Source organism: Triturus cristatus, chromosome 2_2 (assembly GCF_964204655.1).
Source record: "Triturus cristatus chromosome 2_2, aTriCri1.1, whole genome shotgun sequence".
NCBI classification, from domain to species: Eukaryota; Metazoa; Chordata; class Amphibia; order Caudata; family Salamandridae; genus Triturus; species Triturus cristatus.
Window position 1 is genome coordinate 719,805,286 of NC_140582.1, and position 26,616 is coordinate 719,831,901.

Sequence of the window (26,616 nt, forward strand, 5' to 3'; positions counted from 1 at the left end):
TAGCAAAATCCATTTGTTCCTTTTGTGCCACGTAATGCGGCAACACATTATGGCAGCAATCTCATTAGATAAGAGCTCTGAAATAGCCTCTAAGATTATGCCAGTGCTCGTTCCATAGTAGGGTTTGAATACTAGCAATTCCCTTATGTTGCCATGTTTCCGCAGATCTACAAACTGGGGCTGAAGGTAATGGTAAGCAACAGTTTCAGGTTTGGAATGCCCTTTTGAGTCTGTGCAAACCTACTAACTTGCATGTTTTAAGGGTTTTCACCAACTCTTCTCTAATCTTTAATCTGGAAAGGTAGGAAATTTACTCCTGACAATGGCAGACATAAATCTTCTACCTGGTTTGGGAAAAAAAGTGGTTGGAGGAAAAATGAACTTGTAAACACTCAGATTGTTCACATGAGCAAAAGTAACCTGCAAATTTGCTCGTGCTAAAGTGCAGTTCACAAATATTTTCTAAGAGTACAATTTCTTGGCCTACTTCTGTAAAGTCTTGTGAATTCACGAAAGCTGTACTGTGCTTAATGCAAGGACATGGGTGCACCTTTGAGACTTTATTTATTAATTGAACCCCTAATTAGGTCTGGCGCTAACAATGACCTTTTGTGTTTATAAAAATTCTGTTCCGCTCTTTCTTTGTCTATCAGCTAGCTGCACTGTGAGTAACAGCATTCTGTTCTTTCACAAGGAGCATATCGACACAGTAGTTTTGTTCAGTGCCAGAAACTACTGTGGCAATGTGTGCTTTTTGAGACCAACATTTTTTTGATTTTGCCAATGTTTTTATAATGGTGAGGGCCAGGCAGCACCCACAATAATAAGGTTTTACAAAAACCATGCCAAAACAAGTGACGTATTGACAAAACCAAAAGGCTGACCAACAATTTCAGACCTACTGGCAGTACCAATGCTTGTTTATTTTTGTTTCCCATAATATTATTAAAACTGGTTACACTGATTTTCCATTATGAATATTAAATATCATGTGTGTTAATAAACAAGGAGGATTTGGCAATGTCAACAGGTAGGATTCGGAAAAATGATCACTGAATATAGACTCAATGGATTTCACAGCAATCTTTAAAAGAAGCAATTTTTGACTGAAATATAATGGATATTCCTGGTATTCTAGTGTTTTTCAACCTGATAGATGGCTTCTTTGTTTGACCAAAGTACACCCATGTCTTTGCAACAGCTTTGGTGATTTTAGAGTATTGTTACTGTAAGATTGTAAATATTCTCATTGTAATATTTACGCTCAAATTTCATCTAACGTTTGAATGTCACATGTTCCTTTTCGCCACTGGATTGGAAGTGATGTCGACTTTTTAGCCAATGGTTGATACCTCTTTTTTGTTCCATTCTTTCAAAATGAATGAAGTCTCTGTTGATTTGAAATGTACAACTGCACCACGTGAACAGTGAGGACTCTTGACCATTGCTTCTTTGTTCAAATGCAGTATATGTCATATAGCACCTTCTATGTGTACGTTCACTGGAACACACTCTTAAAAGGGTCTGATGTCTTTGTTACTAAGACAAATAGTAGTGTGGGTCTACTTTTTAACATTTAGCCATTCTGTGTACCAACCACTATCTTTTAAGGAATCCCTTATGGTGCTTTTAGCTTTATGCCAGATCGCCCTCTAGTTGTTATCCTTCTACAAGTATTATTATAATCATTTGTATTCCATAACCCCATCATATGAGTATTGGTAACCTTTTCTCAGTAACAATGTTTATTTTGTAGCTGTTTCATTTCAGTTTGATTGTAGAGTCTATATTTTCTGTAAATACCTACATTCTTGTTTGAGGTAATTTTTGTTTGAGGTAGAACACTATCGACTAGATCAAATCAAAATGAAACGAGTGCAGCGAAATTGTATAGGAATTGACAATAAACTTTGTGGGACGAGTGACCAGGATGTCTGTTACCTCAATAGGTGTGCAAAAACAGTCCCTTCAAAGTTAAATTCCACATCATGATTTAGAGAAGGATATATCTAAGAGTTTGACACCCTGCAACACTAGATGAACATTCACAAACAATTATGTTTGCAGATATTCACATATATTTGCAGGTAGTTTCGTTCCCTGGAGATAGAAATAAGTTTGCACCGGTGAAAGGTAGGCATGTATGTTCCCTGGGTGGAAATGGAAGGGATTACTTCTGGCATGCAAGAAAAGGATTTTCTTCATGGAAAAATTGTTTTACTCTGGAAAAAAAGATGTGTGTGCCAAAACCATTTACTTCACAGACAGAATTTTATATTTGCTGAAATTCTCCATGGTTAAATGTTACAGATTGGAGTAGTCCAGAAAAACTTCCACTTATGCATTTTCCTGGAATAATCCTTAGTTTCTTTGTGAGTCCCTAAGGTATAGAAATCTGCTCAAACTGATGCAGGCAGTAGCCTACAGTAGCAATTTTCGGAGTGAATCGGAGCCATATAAATTTATGCAGAATAGGTGGGCAGATCTTCAGAAAGTTAGCATTTAGGTAGAAATAGAGCATAGGCTACTTTTCTTTCAGGAATACTTGTAGGTGTGATGTCAATCATCTGTGTGCCGTTTTGTTCAATCTGGTAGGCAATATTTGTGTGTATGTCAGAATATGGTGTACAGAAATATAACCTGACGTAATTACTGTGTCCTAAATGTTGTTTGAAACTATATTGTCCCATAGGGTGCAGATTTTCTAATATGAACTCAAATGGGGCAATATTGTTGTCAACTATATTTGGGACAAAATGTTTATGTCAAGTAATATTCTGACAGTGATATTGTGATGCCATACCAGACCTCTTCATATAGATGTTGCTGTTGATGCCTATCAAAGATAGAAATTCCTTATTTTGGTAGAATCTTTTTTCAGGTTAGGGTATTAAAGGAGGAACCATTAACTTTGCTGCAATCCATGTTATATATATAAAACAGTGAATAGAATTCAGTGATCATCACATCTGGCCTAGAAAGTATCCCTTTCTATGAGAAGTTGACATCCTATACAATTCCATTTAGAGGTCTTTCGTTTCCCAGTTCTGACCCATTTCACTTCTTGAACATAATATTATGCAAGAATGTATAACATTTTTATTTCAGAGTGGCCAGTCTACGTTTCTGCGGCACCTTATACATTTTATTGGAAATGACTTTTGCAGAGGTTGGTACATTTTCATTGTTCTGTTGAATTGGCAAAGCCAGAACTTGGTATTGGTATCTTGCCATTTATTAGACATTTAGACTGCGCAACATTTTACTTATACCTTTTTTTTTTATATTGCACAGTGTTTACGCAATCACCCATTAGGAATTATGACACTGAGTTAGCTATTCCTTAAATGTGTGTCTTTGTTTCAGTTCTTTGCAATAACATTGTATTATAGAATACCTTAAAGCGTTCTTGAAGTTCAAAGATTTTGACAAACATGCCATCTGAGCAATAAAAAGAGAGAATAGAGCAAATTAAAATAGTACCATTGTGCAGCTTTGTTAGTCCTGATATACTTGGCATAGTTTTCCCCCAACTTTTGCCCTCTACTTCTAGTTTGGCTGACATCGTTTTGCTGGTCTAAGGACTGCTAACCAGTGTTAAAGTGCTTGTGCACTCTCCCTAAAACATTACATTGGCTTCCACCCAATTAGCACATTTCATTTACTTGTAAGTCCCTAGTACATGGTACTACGTGTACCCTAGGCCTAAATGTTAAATGCTACTAATGGTCCTACAGCACGTATTGTGCAACCAACTTACGTAACCTTTTAAACATGCCTCAGGCCAACCTGTGTGTGCAGTTTCAAACTGTTATTTTGACCTGGCAAAAAAAAACTTTTGCCAGGCCTAAACTTTACAATTTAATACATAATATAAATCACATCTAGGATATTCCCTACACAGCCCAGAGGGCAGGGTGCAGTATATATTAAAAAAGTTGGGCATGGACTTTTTAGTTTTGTATGCCCTGCCAGTGAAAACTTTTTAATTTGTTTTTCACTACTGCGAGGCCTGCCTCTCCCATAGAATGACACTGGGTTACCCAATGGGGGATAACTTTAAATAGAGAGCGAGTGGGAGTGTCGAGTTTGGTGTCTAAAGAATTGTAATTTAAAACCCTCTTTGATAGTAAATTTGAATTTCAATCAATCAATCAATCAATCATAGCATTTGTAAAGCGCACTACATACCCGTGAGGGTCTCAAGGCGCTGGGAGGGGGAATGCCGCTACTGTTCGAAGAGCCAGGTCTTGAGGAGTGTCCTGAAGGTTAGAAGGCCTTCGGTCTGCCGTAGGCGGATGGGGAGGGTGTTCCACGTCTTGGCAGCGAGGTGGGAGAATGATCTGCCGCCGGCGGTCACTCTTCGGATGCGGGGGACAGCGGCGAGGGCGTGGTCTGCGGAGTGGAGCTGGCGGGCGGGGGTGTAGAGGCCAAGTCGTCTGTTGAGGTACGCTGGTCCGGTGTCGTGGAGTGCCTTGTGTGCGTGGGTGAGGAACTTGAAGGTTATCCTCTTGTTGATGGGGAGCCAGTGCAGGTCTTTCAGGTGGGGTGTGATGTGGCTGCGGCGGGGGATGTCGAGGATCAGGCTTGCGGAGGTGTTCTTGATGCGTTGGAGTCATTTCAGGAGTTTGGCCGGGGCTCCTGGGTAGAGTGCATTGCTGTAGTCCAGTCTACTGCTGACGAGGGCCTGGGTGACCGTCCTTCTAGTTTTGGTGGGGATCCACTTGAAGATCCTGCGAAGCATGCGAGGGTGTTGAAGCAGGAGGAGGAGACGGCGTTGACCTGCTTTGTCATGGACAGTGTGGAGTCGAGGATGATCCCTAGGTTTCGTGTGTGGTTGGTGGGTGTAGGGGGTGCTCCTAGTGCCGTCGACCACCAGGAGTCGTCCCAGGCCGAGGAGGTGGAGCTGAGGATGAGGACCTCCGTCTTGTCCTAGTTCAGCTTCAGTCGGCTGTTACTCATGCAGTCAGCGACGGCCTTCATTCCTTCATGGGGGTTGGCTTTGGCGGTGTGGGGGTCCTTGGTGAGCGAGAGGATCAGCTGGGTGTCGTCGGCGTAGGAGATGATGTTTAGGTCGTTTTATTCGGAAAATGCCACTTTTAGAAAGTTGACTTTTTTTAGTCCTAACCATTTGGTGTCTACAACCTGTATCCTGGGTCACATGACTAGGTGTAGCTGACCTTTGGTCTTTGTGTATTGCTCCCGGACAGTGAGAATAATAGGTGTTGGCAGGATGGGCCATATCGTACATAATAGGGGGGTGGAGCTGTCACCTACCACACTTGCACAACACAAAGCCTCTGCCTGAGCGCACTCACAAAGGGTCTTGCACTTGTCTGTTGTGCACCTTGACAAGTTGGGGCCAGGTCAGGGAGGCCGAACATTCCAAGCACCTCTGGGGGTGGAAACCCCTAGAATCTCCTATGGCAATCTCCAAGGCAGAAAATTAAGTGAACTGTATTTCAGAGTTTGGGAAAGAGAGTTACTCTAGACATTAAAAAGCCTGTTTATGCTCTGGTGGGAATGGTTTCTTTAAATGGGGATTACTTGCATGCTGGGGGCCATACAAACTGTGTCAGTAGTTCCTCAGGCTGGACAAACCTCAACGCAGTCTCACTCATAGCATTGCAGAATTCGCCCTTCCAAACAACTAGCACTACGATTAACTGTGCAGTACATCATCGAAACCAGCAGTCTTAAGAAGGTAACCTTAATAAAACGTCAGTCTAGCAGGGGATTGTGCCCTCCAGGTCCAGTCACCACTTGGCTGACCTGCAGTTGTTGAGGTAGTTTCTTTAGGCAATCCTTGTCTGTTTTTTTGTGAAGGGTATAAGGAGCTCTGGCAGTGTGTCAAGTCCTTTCACCTGGGCGGGCTTCCACTCAGGAAGGCCAACAAAATCTGCAGGACATGGCAGGCCAGTCCAGCAGAGTTTCAGCAAGGAGTTTAGGCTAACCTCTATCTAGGACAGCACAGCCTGCACTCAGTAATAAATTCCAGAACCACAGTCACCAAAAAAGGTATATACAGGACTGTATCCAGGGAGATATTCAGAAATCTGGAAGGGGAGATGCCTACTGGCCTGGCAAAGCAAATTAACTTCAGTGGATTAGGGTCCCTCTGTATTTATTTTTATTTTGCATGTTTAACATTTTCGCAACCATTCTATGCATATTTTGTCCAATACTGATCTCAAACCTCGGATCGTGTGTGCGTGTGAGAAGCGTCACAGTCATTAGCTGTGCACTTGTTGTTAGTGTTACCCATATCTGATTACAAACATCTGCACATTTTTTAGCATGATGATTGCAAAATAGAAAATTGATGCTGCCCACAGAGGATTAAACAAGGCAGCCCCATCCCTCAATTTTTCCTGTCTTGTTCTTTGTCTCACTGACTACTAAGGGGGGGAAATTACAATTTTTTTTTGCCAGAGCAAGCCCTTGGAGATTGTCTCTTGCCAGTCGCACACAAGAAGTGGCCACCTCAAAGCATTCTGAGAAATGGCAGTGGGTGCTTTTCCAGAAATAACTCTGAGGAGGGACACAATGTTCGAGCCTGGTTGGTTAGATTTTGAAGTGTCGAGGAATGCAATGACAAATACCAAGCGCTGGAAATATAAATGAAAGAGCCAGGTACCCTCTTCTGATTGTACTCTGGAACCCTCGGTCGATGGACCTTTGGTGTCTGCTTTAGAAGTGTGGAGGGAAAAAAATAAAACATTCAGTTGGAATCACCAGCGCAAAGAATACCAGACTCCAGGTTGTCAAAAAGCTGGAGCACGATACAAGCTTTCTCTCAGCTCCAGAAAGGCAACCAAACAGTCATTATCCTATGGTACCTGACTTCTTTTTGTGTGGTAGGCACATTCATGTTCATGATCGCCTCAATGTGGTCTGGTGACACCTTCCTCTTGCCTTTTTCAATGTGATAACCAAATACTGGTCTTCAGACAAGCAGTACTGGTGTTAGCTCGGGAACACCTTGTGTCCATTCTCTGCCAGGTGATTCAACAGTGCGACAGTATCAATCCTGCGAGTGTCCTCTGTCTCTGAATGCGATCAGAAGATCGTCGATGTACTGCACAAGAAGTGAATTTTGCGGCAGTACCAAACTTTCAAGATTCTTTTTCAAGATCTGATTGAAAATCGATGGACCCTCTATATACCCTTGTGGGATACATCACCACGTTAACACACAATTTTCCAGATGGAAAGTAAATAATAATTGGCTTTCTTCGTGTAAGGGCATCAAAAAGAATACCTGGCACAGATCATTCACAGTAAACCACTCAGCATCACAAGGAATTTGAAACACAATCACTGATGGATTCGGTACCACGGGACAACATGGAACTACAATCGTATTGACCTTTCGCAGGTCTTGCACAATCCTAAACTTCCCACTTGGCTTCTGCAGTCCCATTATGGGGGAATTACATGGACTTCCCATTATTTCCTTTAGAATGCCCTGTTTGATCATTGATTCAATCACAGGCTTGATTCCAGCTCCGTTTCAGGTTGTACTGGGGTATTCTTTGAAATGAAGCATTTGGCTTGATCTGTATCTTAACTGGCTCAACCCCTCAGGTCAGTCCTATGTCTTCCCTTGTGAAGTCCCACACTTCCGGAGGGACTGAGTCCCTCAGATTGTATGGCAGGTCTTCAACCGTCAAAAGGGGAAACATCTCTATGCAGAGATTCTGGCTCACCAGTTTGAATGCAAAGTCATCATCATTTGTCAGCAACTCCACTCCTTTGGGTGTGCAATAAATGGTGCAGTTAAATTTACACAGAAGATCATGACACAACAAAAAACTGGACCCAAATCGCACACCACAAATTGGTGTCAATCTTGAAAGGTTCCTATTCTCACAGGTATCTCAACTGTCAATGGATTTGTCATTATTAGGTTAGCAACTCCTTCAACTTGGATCGATTGTCCCGAGAGGGGTGGGTTTGGAACTACTGCAGACCTCACAGTAGAACAGGTAGCACCAGTATCAATCAAGAATGTAATGGGATGACTGTCCACATCTGCCTCCACATATGGTCCTCTCTGGTCTACCTCTAAGACTGCTCCAACGGTAAGTCTTCCTCCCCCCCCCCCCTTAGACACCGTCATTGTAACGGGTCTAGGTCAAATTCATCTGATGTTTCGATAAAGGGCATCTCCTGATACACTCGATTTCCCTGTGGAATTCTCAGAGGCTGGGGAACTTACACTTGTGGACTCAAGCCCCCTCCCTGCACGGACCTGGGCCTTTTCACCGTAATCACGATCTCAGGTACCTGCACTACCTCTCCATCTTGAATCCTGATTGGCTGGATTCTGTCTACATTCGCGCTTCCAATGCCTGATTTTGTGACAATAATGACAGGCAGTAGTTTTCTTTAGGGTACCAACGTCTAGCCTTGTCTTGGGATATATGACCCGATACATTCTGAGCACCTCCATGATTGTTTCCCTACCTTCGTCCCAGGGTTTCTCCCCTCAACTGCACTTGGTCTACCCTGTCTGCATTCCCCATCTGTACCAGCATCAGCTTATCCTTCAATTTCCTATGCTTCGAGTCCACTTCGTCACTACAATATCTGGCATACTGTAGGATCTCGTCCATGGACTTGTTTTACCAACAGATCAGATGCTGCTGGATCATAAAGCTAATCTCAGGTCTCAACCATAACACAAATTTAGAAACAAACTGTCCCAAATCCTTCTAATCTAATGTGTCCAGCCCGCTGTACTGCTTAAAGGCTTGCAAGAGCCGTTCATAATAAGTTTGTTCCGATTCTTTGGGCTCCTGGGTCGTTTGAACGATTTTGACCCAATCAATATCTTGTGGTGAAATCTTGGACTGTAGCCATGTGATTACCTGCTCAAACTGTTTCATAACTACAGGTGAAGGACCATGCGTTATGGGGTCTTGGTTGGGCTCGTTAGTTGGCCATTCAACAGCAAATTTACACGCCGACCACAAATTGCTGGATACCACGATGGCAAACAAAATATTCAAATTAACCTTGCTTTTACCACTCAACAGGCTTTTCCCTCAGCTGAGCAAATTTGTTCGTAAAAGCTGCCAAATTAACCCTGCCTCAAGGCACATGCCCCCCACTCGGTACCTCTCGCAATGGGTAAGCCTCTACTCCTGCTATTCCCCCCCTCCTGGAGGCGGCGTGTCTCCTATTCCCTTCTTGACACTCTTTTTCTTACACCACCTTTCTTTCCACTTGTCAAGCATGCTCCATGCACGTATCCCTACAATCAATTCTCGAATATGGGTTTTCAATCCTATGACCCTTTTCTCTTCCTACTCTTGATCGCTGTCATTTAGCCTATGCCATCCCTGTAACATTTTCGTTTTGGACAAATTCACATCATACCTCTATGCTAATTCTATCAGCTTCTTGTGGGTCTTTCTTGCCTTTCGGGTAACATCCTTTGCCACAAACAGCAGCTCATCTTGTTCATACAGTTCAATCCTTTCCAGATGCAAATATTCACTTATTAGATCATCTACTTCTACTTTTAACCTCACCACATCTAACACTATGGCTTTTATTGCCGCCCTGATTGTTCCCTGACTTGATGCACTGCTCAGTTCTTCACTGTTGCTACTCTGATTTCTGCAAGGATTCCCTGTCAAATTCTGTGAAGCATTCCGACTCTCAGAAATTACCTGAACATTCCCCATCTCTGACACCCTCCCCGTGGGTCCCCTGACTTGAGGCTCCCACATCCTTAAATCAGAATGCGAGTCTGCCAGTGACACTGACCTTACTGCACTTGGCCATCCACACCCTCTTGAGGAGTCTGGAGTAGCTGGCATTGGAGTACTAGCTTCTATGGGCACCAGAAATGACCTATTCCCATTTGCAGTACCATTCCCTCCAGAATAAATTCTTTCCTTTACTCCTGACCGTGTTTGGTCGCTGGTTTCTACTTGAGTTGGATTGTATACTGATACTATGGGTCCAATGGTGACCGGTACTGTAAGGGGTTCCGGCAACCGTGTAGGAACATTAACTCTGTGCGTCCCTGTACCTTCAGGTGCTGACGCCCCTGCTCCTTCCATTTCCGTTGCCATCCTTTCCACTACTCTTGCACTAGAGCTCGCCTGTGGTTCCCCTGTTTTCTCTGTGAGGGCCTGTTTTCCCTCTTCTGAATCTGGATTATATGGAGGAGGAGGTTCTGCTAGCAACCTATCTAGCAAGCTGTCATCGGTATCACTGTCATCCTCTTCCTTCCTCTTTCAGGCATATCCTGTTTTCACTAACAATGGAAACAGCCTCTCTCCCTCGATGGTGTCTACTCTCCACTTCTTCAGCTGTGCATCCCATCCAGCATCCTGGTATGCTTTCATCACTTGCTCCTCTCATCCATGCATCTAATGCCTCAAATTGTGTTGGTCTAGGTGGAGTTCGTAATGAGGCCATTACTCCCCTTAACTGGTCCAGCACTTCTAGTCTAAATGAACCATAGCGTGGGAAAGCCAGATCTCCCTCTTTTTCCGTCATTTTTTGCCAATTTTGAAGCCAAACTGCAGCATGGAGCCCTACATTTGTGGCCATATAATGTGCTGGGGTATCCTCGGGCGGGGCTTCCTCACCCACTCGAGTCACTACTCCTCTAGCTCCCCTACAAAGATCTCATAACACCACACACATAAGCACCACATGATACAATCAAAATGTGTTTGCCCCCAAATTGTTTTCGGTTCCGCTTCCTGATGACAACCCACCAATCCCAGCGTGGCTTTAAACCAACTGACCTATTGCAGTGCGGCCCACTCCTACGTCACTTTTCCTCCTCACTCAGCGGTTCACCCTCCTTTACGATTTCACTTTACATATTCACGCACTTCACTCATAGAATCTGGCAACTGTCTGTCCACCAAACGACCGGACAGTTACACTTCTGACTGACTGTCCACAAAACGACCGCACAGTCTCAAGTAATTATTTGCCTCACCTCTGGCCACTGTCTGTCAGCGAAACGACCAGACAGCTGCACCTCAGACCGTCTGTTTACGAAATGACCGGACGGTCATAGACGAATCCATAGGATCCAATCACTCAAGATCATTCACACACAGTGACTCACGACCAGCGTTGGCCACCCGAATTGCTGTTGTCCGCCCTTGTGCACTAGCTTCCCACGCGATTCTATCATGCTCACTCACACATGTTCCCTATCTCAAAGCAGGTCGTCGATAGCCCTTCACAATTCCTACAATCACTAGTCAGACAATTACATCGCTCAGTGTCTTCTACACCTCAAATCTATCCCGGGATCTTAGGCTACTCGTTGAGCCTGACATCAAAATCATCAAATTGTATCACATGGACAGCGTGCGTTCGGCCCGAAACCACAATCACTTGACTCTCATCTCAACTCTGCAAGACTTCACACAATCAAATTATCACTGCAATCCAACACACACACATCCCCATTCATACTCACTCCACTGTGAACTGCTGTTTCTGCCACACCGTCACTCTCTGTCGGTCTCCTCTAGGTACTGTCGTTCTCCATCCTCGATCCTTTGGGTTCTCATCTTTTGGGCTCTTTGGGGTTCAATGACTAAACTTTCCCTACTTTTCTTGATTCTCCCCTCACTCCAAGAGAGAACCATCCTCTTCTACCAACTCAAGGAGACGGGTTCCAACTTCTGATTGTACTCTGGTCGATGGACCTTTGGTGTCTGCTTTAGAAGTGTAGATGGGAAAAATAACTCATTCAGTTGGAATCACCAGCGCAAAGAATCAGGATTCTGAAGATCACAGACTCCAGGTTGCCAAGTTTAGTGGGTTTATTACAAAGCCAAAATAACTGGACATACAAGCACCTCAAGACGAGGTTGTAAAAGTACATTGGAACTAATACAAAGCCAAGCCTACGACCAAAATTCAGCTTCTAGAACATGAAAAGGATAACAAATTCCAAGACCACAACGCAGACAATAAGTGCCCCCACATCTAGATTGGTCTTCATTAGAGGTTTGTAAGTAAAAAGCATTAGTCTGTCCCTACTCTACCACTAACGTGACATCCCTACTTAGCATTCCCCAGGCAAGTCAGGAAAAGGTGTCAGCGAATGAAGACTTCCTAAGGAGTACACTCATATTGTATGGGTCAAGTAGCCAAAGGCTACAGAGCTCGTTCTAAGATGCTCCTTCTTTTCTCATGGATCTCCTCTCCTCTCCTGACTCAACCCCAAGGGCACTGTCTCTAATTCAAACACCCAAAACTCTGATTACGCCCCCTACTCATCTTCTGATCACCTCATCCAGTTGGGCCCTCATCATAGGTGATTTTCCAGTTAGTTTTGATACTCCGAGCTTCTGGCTCGATGACCTTGATTCCCAGGTCTTCTCCAATGAGAAAGAACACCGTCCTACGTTATGAGTGCTTTCTTGGATAAATGTATTCTTTCCTCCCTTAAGCCTAGCTCCTAAACAAAAGTGTCATTCTAACTAACAAAGACTGATTTCTCCACCTACAACAGATATGTGAGAAAGGAACAGATCTAACACGCACATGAAATTTAAACATTTTCTATGACTAAGAGCACCAGGGAGAATACATTTCAGGCCTGCAGAAATCGGCCAACATAAGAAAATAATACATAGACCTCGTGGGTTTACATATAGGGCACTCCTGCACTGAGCATTTCTAAATCAACAGGTTACATGGGCACATCAGATGCGTGAATAAATGCAAACAGTTAGCACAAATGTAATCCATAATATTTTTAGGTAGATGCGCATGTGTTGCAACATTAATTTCTCCACGTTTATATAAAACAATGTCTCTAACACATCATGTTTCATTTTATTACAGTACAAATTCCACTGTAACAGGTTAACATGACAAAGGATTAAATGTAGGTGCAAACTAATCATGATTATAATGCACCACTACAAATGAAAGAGCATCATTGCGTGCTATCATAAACTACATCTTTCTTCCAGCAACAAAACCTCGCATCCCTTTACCGATTGCTCCAAGGAGCTGTTTTTTTGACACGCGATACCCTACAGGTCTGCTTAACTTTTTGTGGTGGAGAAAACAACTTTTCACCAGCCAGGTGCATGCACCTCTCAGTGCATCATGATTAAGAGCATCAGTGATGACCTCAGATCAAGAGATGAAGCTAGATTGACAAGCATTGGTAAAGCCAATAGGTCTAGTCTATGTAAGATCTATCTGCTTTGTCAATGTTTTTTAGCCATGTTGTGCAGAAAGATTGGATAAAAAGCGCTTTGGTGCAGCCAGCTTTGGGCGTGTCTTAGTCTTTTTAATTTACTTACACCAGGTTTCACAGCAGCTGCGGTGCTGCAAAACCTGGCTTTACAAACATTGTCAAAGCCGAAAGATCTTGCATAGGCGAGACATATTAACTTTGCCAACGCTAAGAAAGCCTCTGATCAAGTTTTATTGAACACATGATCCCATCTTCAAACTATGGGGCATATTTATGAGCCCCTTTGCATCGTTGCTCGACCACGCAACATGATGCAAGAGAGACGCAAATATAAAATGAGATTTAAAGCCACACCTTGTTTGGCGCAATGTGGCTTCATAAAGCCACATGTCACACTATTCTGTACCAGGTAGGCGTTTCCACGGGTGTTGCGTTTCCATTGGTGTTGCAGGGGTGTTCTCATGAAACATGACGCATTCCCAGATTTACAAGAACAGGTAAACCTGGAAATGCACCAAAAGGATACACCTCCCCAGGAGAGGAATAACGAGGAGAAATATATTTATTTCTCCTCATTTTTTACTCTTTCTATGTGTGCTGCATTCTGCAGCACAGATAGAAAGAGGACAAAGCCTCATAGGATTGTTTTTGATGCAATTCTGCCTATAAACACATGCACCCTTGCACCATGGGTGCCTGCATTGGCACTAGGCTGCCAAAACGGCATCAGCACAAGGGAAAAGGACAGGAATGCACCGTATTTGGATAAATATGGTGCCGTACACAAGGTGACTTGCTGCGCTGCTGTGCCCCACAAAGCCATAAATATTCCTCTAAAGATCTACTCTAGCAGTGTGCACGCACACCAAAAATATGCATGGGCGCTACTTACATTCAAATTTAGATTTAGTCACAATAAGACACTTAATTGTTGTGTAGATTTGCAGATGACTAATGTTGTGTTAGCAGGATCTCTTCTTGATTACCAGCTTCCTCAACACTACAGCTATCTTGGAATAGGATTCTATATTTGTGTAATCCATATGCATAGGTTTGATTCCAGTCACTGGAGGTGGGGGTTATAAAAGCAGTCCGCGTCACAGTCACAGTGTACTGACAATGTGCAATCAGGAGTGATATCGTGCATCAATAATTAGCAACTATTGAACTGTGAATGGAGGCTTACTGTTGACATTCAAATTGGGTGGTGTAACGCTTTCCTAAAATCTGTGAAAGCATGTCCCAAAGATGGTGTGAGACACGGTTCTTGGGCGAACGTTCACATTGAAATTCAGCAACAGAGCCACCTCACACCATCCCAGCTGCGCACCACTGCCATCCAGGAATTCATGTGTAGTGACCAGGTTTTAGTCCCGGCATCGGCTCAACAATCATCCTGTGATCCTGGGCACATCAATTAACCTCCCTGTGTCTAATATATGAATGTGACTTTGTGTAATGAAACTGGTGATCACGTACTCTGTTAAGCGTTCCAAAGCCCTAGGACCGAGATTGTGCTAAAAGTGGGTCAAGGAAGTCTTTAAAGCAAGGCACAGGGTAGAGAGATGCAGATGAGGAATGGGGTTGGTGACTGGTAGGCAAAGGAAGTGACATTATGGCCAAAGCTGCAGGTTTGGAACAGGGGAACCAGTTTCGAGTACCGGCCTTTACTCAACATCCTGGGCTGGGTATATCAATTAATCTCCCTGTGCCTAAAAAGTAAAAAATGTGCAATGTAACTGGTGGTCATGTAAAGCGCTCCAATGCTCTTTGACTAAGGTTGCTCTATATAAAAGTACAAAAAAAAAGGGTCATCTGGAAGTAGCGAGGTTGCTTCCAGTGCTATTAGGGCTAGTTGCTACCCTGACACCCATCTCTGGCTATCCGGGCTGCTGAGAAAATCTTACATGATATGGTGCCCTGTAGAAATCCACGTTGTCATGAGTGGGCTAATTCCAAAATTACCACAGCAAATCAGTTTGCCAATAAGCATGCACACATCTATGTGTCTTCGTATAAAAGTGTATTAGGCCAATGTGACCCAGGGCTGTGTGGCTTACATTTCTTTTTAAAACAGTGCACTGACCATTGGCCAGGATGATGACGGACGGTATAGGGGTAACAAAAGTTCTTCATTGAGCCCTTCAAATAGCGCTGCTTGGAGTACATCTGATCTCAATGCTTTCCTATTGGGTACCTGCTGCATTGGGCAGCAGCAGTTCATTCAGCAGTCTTGAGTTGACCAGTTCCATGTATAAGCAGTTCATCCCTTCCAACGCTTTGCTTCTCATGCTGGTACTTGTAGTTCTAGGTATTGTATTACAATTCCAGGATTGCAAGTGCTATATTACTAGTAGTAGTAAGTAGTAGTAACTTTATTGCATGATTTAAAAGGAAACCTTTGCAAAGTACAAAAGATAAAATTATGACTCTTATTAAATTGGAAAAATGTATGACACTTGTTAGGTTTGATAAAATAGAACCCCGGTTCCAGTTATAAAAATCCCCCGGCCCCCCACAAGTCCGAGCTCTCTTGTTGGTGCGCTGTACCGCGGATGCCTATGAAGGCAATCCCTTCAGGGCAGTTGTGGTTGTGGCCAAGGTTGTGTTTTGAGACTCAAAGTTGTCCAGCCTGTGCGCCCATCCCTTTTTTAGTATCGGTTTTGTTTTGGTGTTTCTGACAGTTTAGTGTGTCTGGCTGCCCGCAAGGCAAGACTTCCTGCTATTGTAGAAGTCCATGGATCTGCGCCTCTAGCTGAGGTAGGGGTCGACATCTCCCCTCCCCTAGTTTTTTTGCTGCACAGACCATAAACCTCACCAGTGCACAGTTTAAGTGTGTGTTCCGTGGGTCAAAGCAAGCCAATACTGCAGCTCTGCACGATCTTACTTCCTTGTTGTTCCAGGCCCTCCATAGGAGGGTCCTTCCTTCTTTCAGGAGACTTGGACACAGGCACAGAACGTGAATTATGTCTTCCCTATGGTTGTCACAGAGTCGACATAGTTCCCGGGCTTGTTCTCTTTTCCATTTGGGGAGATGGCAGGACAGGTTGATTAACCCCATATTACTAAGAAAAGCCAGTTTCTACGGACAGCTCACGAATGTAATTGGGAAACCTATGAGCTCTGTCGGACTAAGTCTTGCATGGGGATGCTGATTTGCTACTCCTTTGTGAGCCTCTCTGATGTGAATACGGGCGTCTTACTGATATGTCCTTAGGAGCAAAATGACTGTTGAGCTAAGGCTTCTTGCCCTCCTGTTATTGGGATTTCAATGCTTTGGAGGTGTTTACTGTAAATCCTGCTAGACATTAAATGCTGTTCATACGTTTGTGATGGTGTTGAAACCTCGGATTGAAGTGCATTTTATGAGGGTTTTATTCATGCCTGTGGTATACCATGGGAGAGGGGTAAAAAGCGAAACCGGAAAAAGCTAATGACGTGCGAAGTATGGATGACAATAGACTTGCAAGGCAAGTGTATGCACAGCTTACATGCCGATCGAACACAAAAAATACAAGGACAGAGCATGTGTAGCATACATGCCGATCGGATACAAAAGAAAAATGTAAAATGCACTATTAAGGGGCACATTTACAAGGAAATTACAGAGCTGTGGTCAATTTTGCAGTGCAATGCTCCGCCATTTTGAAAAAACGCAGGGATGCGCTGTATTTACATCAATACGGCAAATCCCAGTTTTTTCTCCCAGCGCTGGTGCTAAAAACAGCCCCCTAGCTCCAATCCAGACACCCTTGCACCATAGTGCAAGGGTGCTTGAGTTGCAGAAAATTATTCTTTATGTGCAGGAAGGTATTCCTTCCTGCACATTAACAATCAAATTTGGCAATTTACTACTTCTATGTGTGCAGCACACATGTGACCGTGCACTCAAGGTTTAGGCCAGCCAAAAGACTGTGGGTAGCACTTTGAAAATCCCACATACAAAATGTCTCTTCGAGCCTTTGGCTCAGCGAGACCTAAAAATGTGTTACACAAATAAAAGTTGTCATAAGCACAGTGCCAATAGCGGAGAGACACAAATAAAACAAAATTTATTAATACTTCGTCCATGCTCCAAAACAGTACAAGGAAGTGATGCCATGCGTACGGGAGCCAATCACGAGGCAGCTACAAGCAGTGCCTGCAAATGGAAAGTGGAGACGGGGCTCCAAGCCCTTTACTGCATATAATGCCCCTCTCAGCAACAGCGCATGTTCGGTGTTAGGCGAGACCTAAAAAGAGGGCCCTTTCAATTGTTATTAAAACATAAGTATTAGTAGTGCTAAACACCACTTCACAATCACACCCCAAGCATTTGCTGTTCCTAATCCAGACCACTTGCATGTGGGAGTCAGTCAGTCAGTCAGTCAGTCAAGTACTTTTATTCGATTAATAAAAATCAAAAAAAGACATAACAGATAATCACATAAAATACAGGGCAAAACGTTCATAAGTTACAATAAGAATGACATTGTCAAGATTAAAAAGGATTGAAGTGAACATATTTCATAAGTTCAATTCAAAGTTAAAAGAGGAATAAATAAAATACAATAATGTAAATTCACTAAAAAAGCTAACAGGAATTGAAACTCCATAAATAGAAACCACTAACCCTTCATACCAAATCTATCATATTGGGTCTTGGCCGTGCACTGACACGCTTCTTGTTTATGCGGACAGCCGCAACTAAAAAACTTGCTACATAAAAAGCAATAGTGATGCTAGGTAAAAGTTGCAGCTGGCCGTACTTGTAAAAAACCAGCCCCTTTAAGAACAGGTACCAGGTATTTTTCCCTAATCTGTACATAGTGCTCGCAGAACATAATAAAATGTAATGTGTCCTGGGTAGAGAAATTATCACAATCACATGGGGTTGCATTTTCAGGGGTAGCCCATGTGGGATAAAAACCAAGCACAAAATGTATCAAATTTAAGCGGAATTTGATTAGGAGAGACCTGTGAAATGGACTGGTTACAAAGGTCAGGTAGGGTTCAAGGCCAGGAACAGTTATAAGCGCATAGTTCTTTCTAACTAATGGCTTTTTTAGTTCCAGGTCCTCCCTCTCAGCCGTAAGTCGAATAACAAGAGCGGTCTTAATCCCCATAACATCCTTCTTGTTAATACAATCAGGGGAATTAAATAACTCTGGTCTGCCCGCTATTGCCAGCATCTTTTTCACATATGCCAGCCAGGGGATTCTATGGGCTCTGTCCAAGGCAAGACAATCCTTAAGAATCAAGTGGGTTAAAGAAATTTCCTGGTTAAGCCAGGTTTTTAACCAACAAATGACGGGTGCCACTTTAATTAGGTCTGCAACATACCCCACACCCAACTCTGAATGTATTGTAAAAGTGGGTGTGGACTGAGGGACGGACAGCAAAGTTCTTAAAAACATGTTCTCCACCCTCTGAATAATATCGGTGTTAGTGTAGCCCCAAATGGCAGAACCATAGGCGGCTATGGCCAAAGATTTGGCTTTATAAACTTTCAAAATAGCCTCCAAGGGGCGAGCTCCCAACCATTTGGCAAATCCAAGTATTGCTGCGGCCGATCTTGCCACAGAATTGCCTTTTTGTTTATGTTGCGGACCCCATGTTCCTTTCTCGTCAAAAATAACCCCTAAATAAGTAAAAATGGGGACCCTTTTTACCTCATGACCAAGGCAATAAAATGATTTGGATTTCCTTTTCCTACTGGCCTGACCGGTGATCATGACCTGAGACTTTTGGATGTTAATTTTAAGATCTAGGGATGTCATGAAATCACCAAAGGAGGCCAGTAATCTGTCAAGGGCCACACCTGAACGTGCCAAGAGCACGGCGTCGTCCGTGTATAGGAGAACTGGGATCTTAGTTTCTCCTGCACGCGGAACGTCCGCCAATGAATTGGCCAAAGCAGGGTCCAAAGCATTTATATACAGTGTACAAAGGAGGGGTGCCAATATGCACCCCTGCCTAACGCCCCTCTCTGACCTAAAACAGCTGGTACACCTTCCTCCTTGGGTAACCCTCACCGATGCTAATAAGCTGTGATGAAGGTCCGCCAAGAAGCCAACCAAAGGGGGATCAACCCCCATGTCCAATAGGATTCTCCACAGCTTTGACCTGTTAACCAGGTCAAAAGCTGAGGAGAGGTCCATAAAGGCCATATACAAGGACCCCTCCTTTGTGATGGTATATTTGCAAATAAGTAAATGAAGGTTTAAACATTGATCCAGCGTGCTCCTGTTAGCCCTGAAACCATATTGAGCATTTGATAGTATGCTACTGCCCTCAAGCCATGTGGTCAACCTACCCAAGATGACTCTGCCTAAGATTTTAACGGCAGAGTCAATTAAGGAAATAGGCCTATAACAGGCCGGATCACCCCTCTGACCTTTTTTAAAAATTGGGATAATGATAGACTTAGCCCAGGAGTCAGGGATATTCTTGTCTCTGGCGGCATTGAAAACATTTGTTAGTATTTTGGCCCAGAATTTAGGGGCAGACTTATATAGGCCTGCAGGGACACCATCTGGTCCCGGAGCCTTATTTTTGGATGTCTCATGAATGGCTTTTTCCACATCCTCCTCCCTAAAGACCGAAACCAAACCAACCTGTTTAAGAGGTGAAGACCCTTCTGGATGCCCAGGTGAATAAGAGCTATAAATCTTTTCGAAATGAGCTAACCACTGCTCGTCAGGAATACTACATTCCATAGCCTGGATCTCACTACCGGAAAAATATGGATGATTAATCACTCCCCAGAATTTTGAACTGTCCCGGAGGGTTTCCTTTGACTGTAAGTTATTCCAAGCATCTTCCTTAATCTCATTTTTACGAGCTGTGATGACCTGTTTATATTGTTTCCTCAAGGATGCAATCAATGGTCTGTTTCTCGGTGTTTCCTTTAATGCCCTTAAGAGAGCAGAGTGAGCCTTAGTACAATTAGTGTCAAACCATTTTTTGCCTATTTGACCCCCTGAATTAGTTTTTACCAAAAGGGCTTTATCTACTTGTAGGCAAATAGTATTAAAGGCCTCAACTATCCTTGAGTTGGCATTAGCGTGGTCTAAACAAATGCCCACCTCCGGTTCAACCTTGGACAAAACCTCTTGTAGGAAAGTGATCGGAGTCACTTTAGCCCATTTCAGTCTCCTACCCTGGTCTTTTAAGACAAGGTCTATGGTTCCTGAAATTCTTATATCTTTAAAAGCCAGTGACCCTCCCGGAACAGCCTCAACTATCACGGGGTTATGGTAGCTAAATACAGAGTCTTCTACCCTGTAATTTAAAACCAAAGACGAAATCGAAGTCGAAACAAATATGTAATCGATGATTGATCCTGAATCTATACCTTTAAATGTAAAGGACCTCTGCCCTTTCGTGCAGCAACCGGATTCAAAGAGGTTTGAGGAAGCCAAAAGGCTCTCCAAAACCTCACCTTGTTTAGTGTGTTCAAAGTGTGTGGGAGATGAATAGGGAAATCCCTCTTCATCATCCATAATGCAACCCAGACTGCATGGATGAATATTAAAGTCACCCATCAAGATAACCTCGAAGCTATTATGTGACGCTCTGAATTTATCCAGAACCTCCCCCAAAGATTCTAGGTGCTGGATTAGACTGACTGTCTGGAGAATTATAAAAATTAATAAGAAGCACGGGTGGAGAATTTGCAACCGCTAGTTCTACGACTAGGCAGTGTCGGGAAAAAGATTCTAACTGTTTAGCAGATCCTTTTAAATTCAATGAGACCAGGAGTACAAGGCCCCCCCTCGCCCTGCCCGCCAAGCTGGGTGTGGCTGGGATATATAAATGGACATAACCATCCAGGAAAAAGCTATTCGTTGTATCCCAGGTCTCTTGTAAAGCAATGATATCGTGTGATATGACATATCCCGCCCATATCTCGTTTTGGCTTTTGGATCCAATGCCCGCAATATTCCACCTTAAAATTTTACATGTAGTCTTAGTACAAGACTCGTATTCTACTGTATCTACCTCTCTTCTACCCTTGGGCCCTCCTGTAGGGCTATTTGGTATAGGGGACGTAGTAGAAGGCAACCCCTCTAATACCGGTCAAGCAAGGCTACCGGATAACATGCGTTGTTGGTAAGATCGGGGGAGTATATAGCGGGCATTGGGTTGATTCCCCATCTTGCCTGGTCATGAACAAATCTTGCAGATATATTAGAATTAAAATTATAAAAGTACCGCAAATCATGTACCCTTATTTCTGAGCGATCACATGTGGATGAATGGTCACAAATAAAACGCACCACGCGTCTATCCTCAAAGTTAATAATGATGGAATCCCCTGGGACATCTTTAGGTCTAGGGCCCACCCAACTAACTCTTCTGGCAAAAAGGATCTTCCCGTCCATGAAGGTCGGGATCGGTCTATTCTTGCTTAACCAGAAAATAACTTTATTTTTGAGTTGTTGGTAGGATTCCACTGTGACATCTTTGAGTTCAGGGACACCAGTCAAAACGACAACATAAGGAGTGGAATCTGGGGGGGAGATGAATGTGGGTATTAGAAGGTTTATTAATTCTATCCCCAGAATCCTTATTCACCCCTTTTTGCATACCCTTGCTTACGGTGTTAGAGCCAGATAGACCCCTTATGCTAACCCTATCCTGAGTGCCACCTTGATTAGTGCCATTATCTTTGGGCAGAGATCTGGGGGGTGCAACCCTAGAATTAGCTTTAGATGACACGTCAGGAGCAGGGGGAGAAGATGGCGGGACAGAAAGAGTGGGGTTAACCCTAATAGGATTATCACTGTCCTTAGTGACTAATTTGATAACATTTTTCAATGAACAAAAGTTATCTAAAATAGTTTGCTCAAGTCGTTCAACCTTTTCAATAACCACTTTTACCCTTTCCAGGAGTGGCAGTAATAATATTTGCTCGATCTGACAAATCAGATCGCTATATTGAGGCAGGTCCGAAGATCTATTGATAGTCTCACCCAAGAGTGAGTTATCAATAGCTTGAGCTTCCAATAGTAAATTTGTCGCAATGTTAGGGTGCTTTGGCTGGCTCCCTCCCTGAGTCATCCCATCTCTTTTCCTCTTAAGAATAGCAGGTTTAGTGACTTTTCTACTAGCTCTTGTCTGAGGGTAGGAAGGGACAGGTTTAAAGTTGTTAGGAGCGCTACCAAATATAGGGACAACTTCTCCCGGGGCATCAATCGAATCATTTCGAGCAGGTGATGTGATGTGATGTGATATTACTATCCCCGGTATTGCCCCGCTGCGCTTGATCACCCAAAACCTGCACTGCTAAATTCCTAGGGGATTTCGCTAAAGCTAGTGTTCCCAAAGATGAACGTTGCGCTTGAATTAGCTCTGAGGATAAACGGCGCTCAGTGATAGCCAATTCATGCTCTAACACCGAAACTGCTCTGGTAATAAAATGGTCAAGGGTACCAGACACAGACCCACCCCCTCCTGTACGCTTCCCCTTGCCCGCCATCATATGCTGGGAGCGCACCAGTGGGAATGTGGTCTCACAGCGGTATCAACAATACGAAGAAACAAACAAGCAAATAAAAATCACAATAAACCTTTAAAATCACATAGAAGACACCACAGATCTCAATAGCATGCACAATAAGCACTTGCCGTATATCCTAAACAGCGTAAGACCACAGTTCTACCTTGAACGCTGGGACACATGTAACAATGTTAGGAGGATGGCCCAGCCCAGTCAGGTTCAGTCAGGGACGGGCAAGGACGGGCCCGCCCTTGGCCCGGGCGCTGCCCGCGCGCGTCCCGCGCTGCGGGGAGACCTGGCGGGCTTTATCCTGGCCCGGCGCTGCCGCGTAGCGTCACTGGCATGCGCGAGCGCAAAGGGTGCTGGGAGTTGTAGGCCGTTCCCCTCACGGCGGTGTGTAGCCTGGATTGTGCGAGGAATTAGCGAGTCTGCTACAAAGTCTGCCAAGGCTGCTGCTGAGCCGTTCCCCTCACGGCTGACCAAAGCTGCAAGCAAGAGTAAGGCGTCCCGCGCTGCGGGGAGACCTGGCGGTCTTTATCCTGGCCCGGCGCTGCCGCGTAGCGTCACTGGCATGCGCGAGCGCTAAGGGTGCTGGGAGTTGTAGGCTGTTCCCCTCACGGCGGTGTGTAGCCTGGATTGTGCGAGGAATTAGCGAGTCCGCTACAAAGTCTGCCAAGGCTGCTGCTGAGCCGTTCCCCTCACGGCTGACCAAAGCTGCAAGCAAGAGTAAGGCGTCCCGCGCTGCGGGGAGACCTGGCGGGCTTTATCCTGGCCCGGCGCTGCCGCGTAGCGTCACTGGCATGCGCGAGCGCAAAGGGTGCTGGGAGTTGTAGGCCGTTCCCCTCACGGCGGTGTGTAGCCTGGATTGTGCGAGGAATTAGCGAGTCTGCTACAAAGTCTGCCAAGGCTGCTGCTGAGCCGTTCCCCTCACGGCTGACCAAAGCTGCAAGCAAGAGTAAGGCGTCCCGCGCTGCGGGGAGACCTGGCGGTCTTTATCCTGGCCCGGCGCTGCCGCGTAGCGTCACTGGCATGCGCGAGCGCTAAGGGTGCTGGGAGTTGTAGGCTGTTCCCCTCACGGCGGTGTGTAGCCTGGATTGTGCGAGGAATTAGCGAGTCCGCTACAAAGTCTGCCAAGGCTGCTGCTGAGCCGTTCCCCTCACGGCTGACCAAAGCTGCAAGCAAGAGTAAGGCGTCCCGCGCTGCGGGGAGACCTGGCGGGCTTTATCCTGGCCCGGCGCTGCCGCGTAGCGTCACTGGCATGCGCGAGCGCAAAGGGTGCTGGGAGTTGTAGGCCGTTCCCCTCACGGCGGTGTGTAGCCTGGATTGTGCGAGGAATTAGCGAGTCTGCTACAAAGTCTGCCAAGGCTGCTGCTGAGCCGTTCCCCTCACGGCTGACCAAAGCTGCAAGCAAGAGTAAGGCGTCCCGCGCTGCGGGGAGACCTGGCGGGCTTTATCCTGGCCCGGCGCTGCCGTGTAGCGTCACTGGCATGCGCGAACGCTAAGGGTGCTGGGAGTTGTAGGCCGTTCCCCTCACGGCGGTGTGTAGCCTGGATTGTGCGAGGAATTAGCGAGTCCGCTACAAAGTCTGCCAAGGCTGCTGCTGAGCCGTTCCCCTCACGGCTGACCAAAGCTGCAAGCAAGAGTAAGGCGTCCCGCGCTGCGGGGAGCCCTGGCGGGCTTTATCCTGGCCCGGCGCTGCCGCGTAGCGTCACTGGCATGCGTGAGCGCTAAGGGTGCTGGGAGTTGTAGGCCGTTCCCCTCACGGCGGTGTGTAGCCTGGATTGTGCGAGGAATTAGCGAGTCCGCTACAAAGTCTGCCAAGGCTGCTGCTGAGGCGTTTCCCTCACGGCTGACCAAAGCTGCAAGCAAGAGTAAGGCGTCCCGCGCTGCGGGGAGACCTGGCGGGCTTTATCCTGGCCCGGCGCTGCCGCGTAGCGTCACTGGCATGCGCGAGCGCTAAGGGTGCTGGGAGTTGTAGGCCGTTCCCCTCACGGCGGTGTGTAGCCTGGATTGTGCGAGGAATTAGCGAGTCCGCTACAAAGTCTGCCAAGGCTGCTGCTGAGCCGCTCCCCTCACGGCTGACCAGAGCTGCAAGCAAGAGTAAGGCGTCCCCTGTGGGAGTCATTCTAGCACCAAGACAGTAGCCGACCCCAGGGGTGGAAGGAAGTTGGTGTTCTCAGCACTGCGTTTATAAGAAACATTTAGGGACCTGGCCCCTTATTTATTTAGATATTGAGCACTTATCAAAAGGTATCAGTAAGGAGTAACAATTGGCCTTTTTTTCGTGGCCCTTAGTAATTAAAGGCCCCACGAACCAAACTGACGTCTAAAGTCAAAGAAACCAGTACAAGCACAGGGACAAATAAAAAGGCCGGTGTGGCTTGATTGCACAGCTGCTCGGAGAGACCTACACCCTTACAACATTAGTAGCCTGTCACTGAGCAAGCCATTGTATTGGCAGAGAAGTGTCAGTGAGTCAGACAGCCACGCACAGCTGAGTGGGTTAATGCCCGGCTTGTGGTTTGTGATGAAAACAGTTGTGAAGACACAGAAACCCTGCTCATTTCAATGTAATCTCATGGTCTGTTTGTACCACAGAGTGGGAATCAAAGGGTTTTATGCCAGAAATAAAAACTTTGGGTAAGAACTATTAACAATGTGATAGATATTATATTAATATTCAGGTATAATACCATAACACTAATGCTTTTTAGGCAGTGTTTTCATCAGCATAGAGCAAGGTAGGAAGAGAAGTTATTTGAAATGACAAAGAGAGGAAATAGATGGTTCCTCTGGTTAGGTCCTTCCATGAATCTCCCCTCGACGGTGCCAGTGCAGACGCAGACGCGGGAGCTCGGCCAGCTGGTCCTGGTAGAGTGCTGTATGTAGCTCGTCTCCGAAGCTCTGTGCTCGGCGGGAGGGAGGGGGTTCCGCGAGGCAGGGAAAAGAGATTACTGTAAGGCTGTGTGTATTAACACACACCCACACTGCTGCTGCCAGGGCCAGAGCTGAGGGAGGAGGTGGGGAATCGCTTCTGCTGCTACACTGGGCTTTGTTATGATTGGGAAAACAGGGCTGCTGCACGCTGGACGTTTGCAGCTTCCTGTTCCTTTCCTCGAAGATGGCCCCGATTAAAATGCAGCTAACGGGTGGATTCTAAAATAAAGCTAGGAGAGACAGAGCTGATATTAATTCGGCGTAGTTGGGAATGTAGCTCGCTGCCCTCCAGTCTCTGCCGTGCTGGTGTGGGAGAGGCAGGCTGCATGCTGGGAGTGCCCGCCAAAGTGCCCGGGTGGAGAGAGGCTGTGCCGAAGAGATACGCGGCCGAGGCTCGGACCCCTATGCCTGAGCCCAGGCATGGTGGCAGTCACCCGCGGGTGAGCCCCTGCCTCCTTCATGCACTGTGCAGCCGCAGGGGTGTCACCGGGTACCGCGCCAAGCTCCCGCCAGCTGCCCAGCAATCTCAGCCACACTCTGGAGCTGGTGGTCGTCGGGTGAGTACGCTACAAGCAGCAACCCTCACACCTGCAACTAGCGGTGTGCGGATGTACAAAGCGCCTTTTACAAAATACCTGAAAGTGAACCGATGCGGTAACCAGCTAAAAGCGTCCGAATATTTCTTCAGAAATGTCTTGCTTCTTGCATCATGCTCTTCAGGTAGTATGCACAGAGCCTGCGTTCCTGGAAAGCCAATCGTGGGTGTCTTATTTTCTTCAATTAGCCGCGCTCCGACTCAGAACTCGTTTAAATGGCGTCACCTTACATCATAAATCCTTTCTTTCCATTCATAATACAATGTTTTAATGTTTGTGAACAGATTTTGCTGTACAGTGTACTTCCAGCTTTTCTTTGTACCGTGCTGGATGGCCCGCGGACCCCCTGTCGCGTGCTCACAGCGGAGGTGTTACAGAATACACTACTTAAC

At 45.4% G+C, this 26,616-nt stretch overlaps 1 protein-coding gene across 2 annotated transcripts in view; it reads left to right on the top strand.

The window, feature by feature from the left end:
• Positions 1-26,616, top strand: part of FAM149A (family with sequence similarity 149 member A) — a 539,436-nt gene that overhangs the window by 234,559 nt on the left and 278,261 nt on the right. Inside the window, exon 1 of one of the 2 annotated variants that reach the window (XM_085641974.1) lies at positions 25,731-26,185. The exons of the other annotated variant lie outside the window; for it this stretch is intronic. Coding sequence (XP_085498100.1) covers positions 26,088-26,185 — 98 coding nt within the window. The 5' untranslated portion in view covers positions 25,731-26,087. Of the gene's footprint in view, positions 1-25,730; positions 26,186-26,616 lie in introns of those variants that run through there. 2 annotated transcript variants of the gene reach the window in all.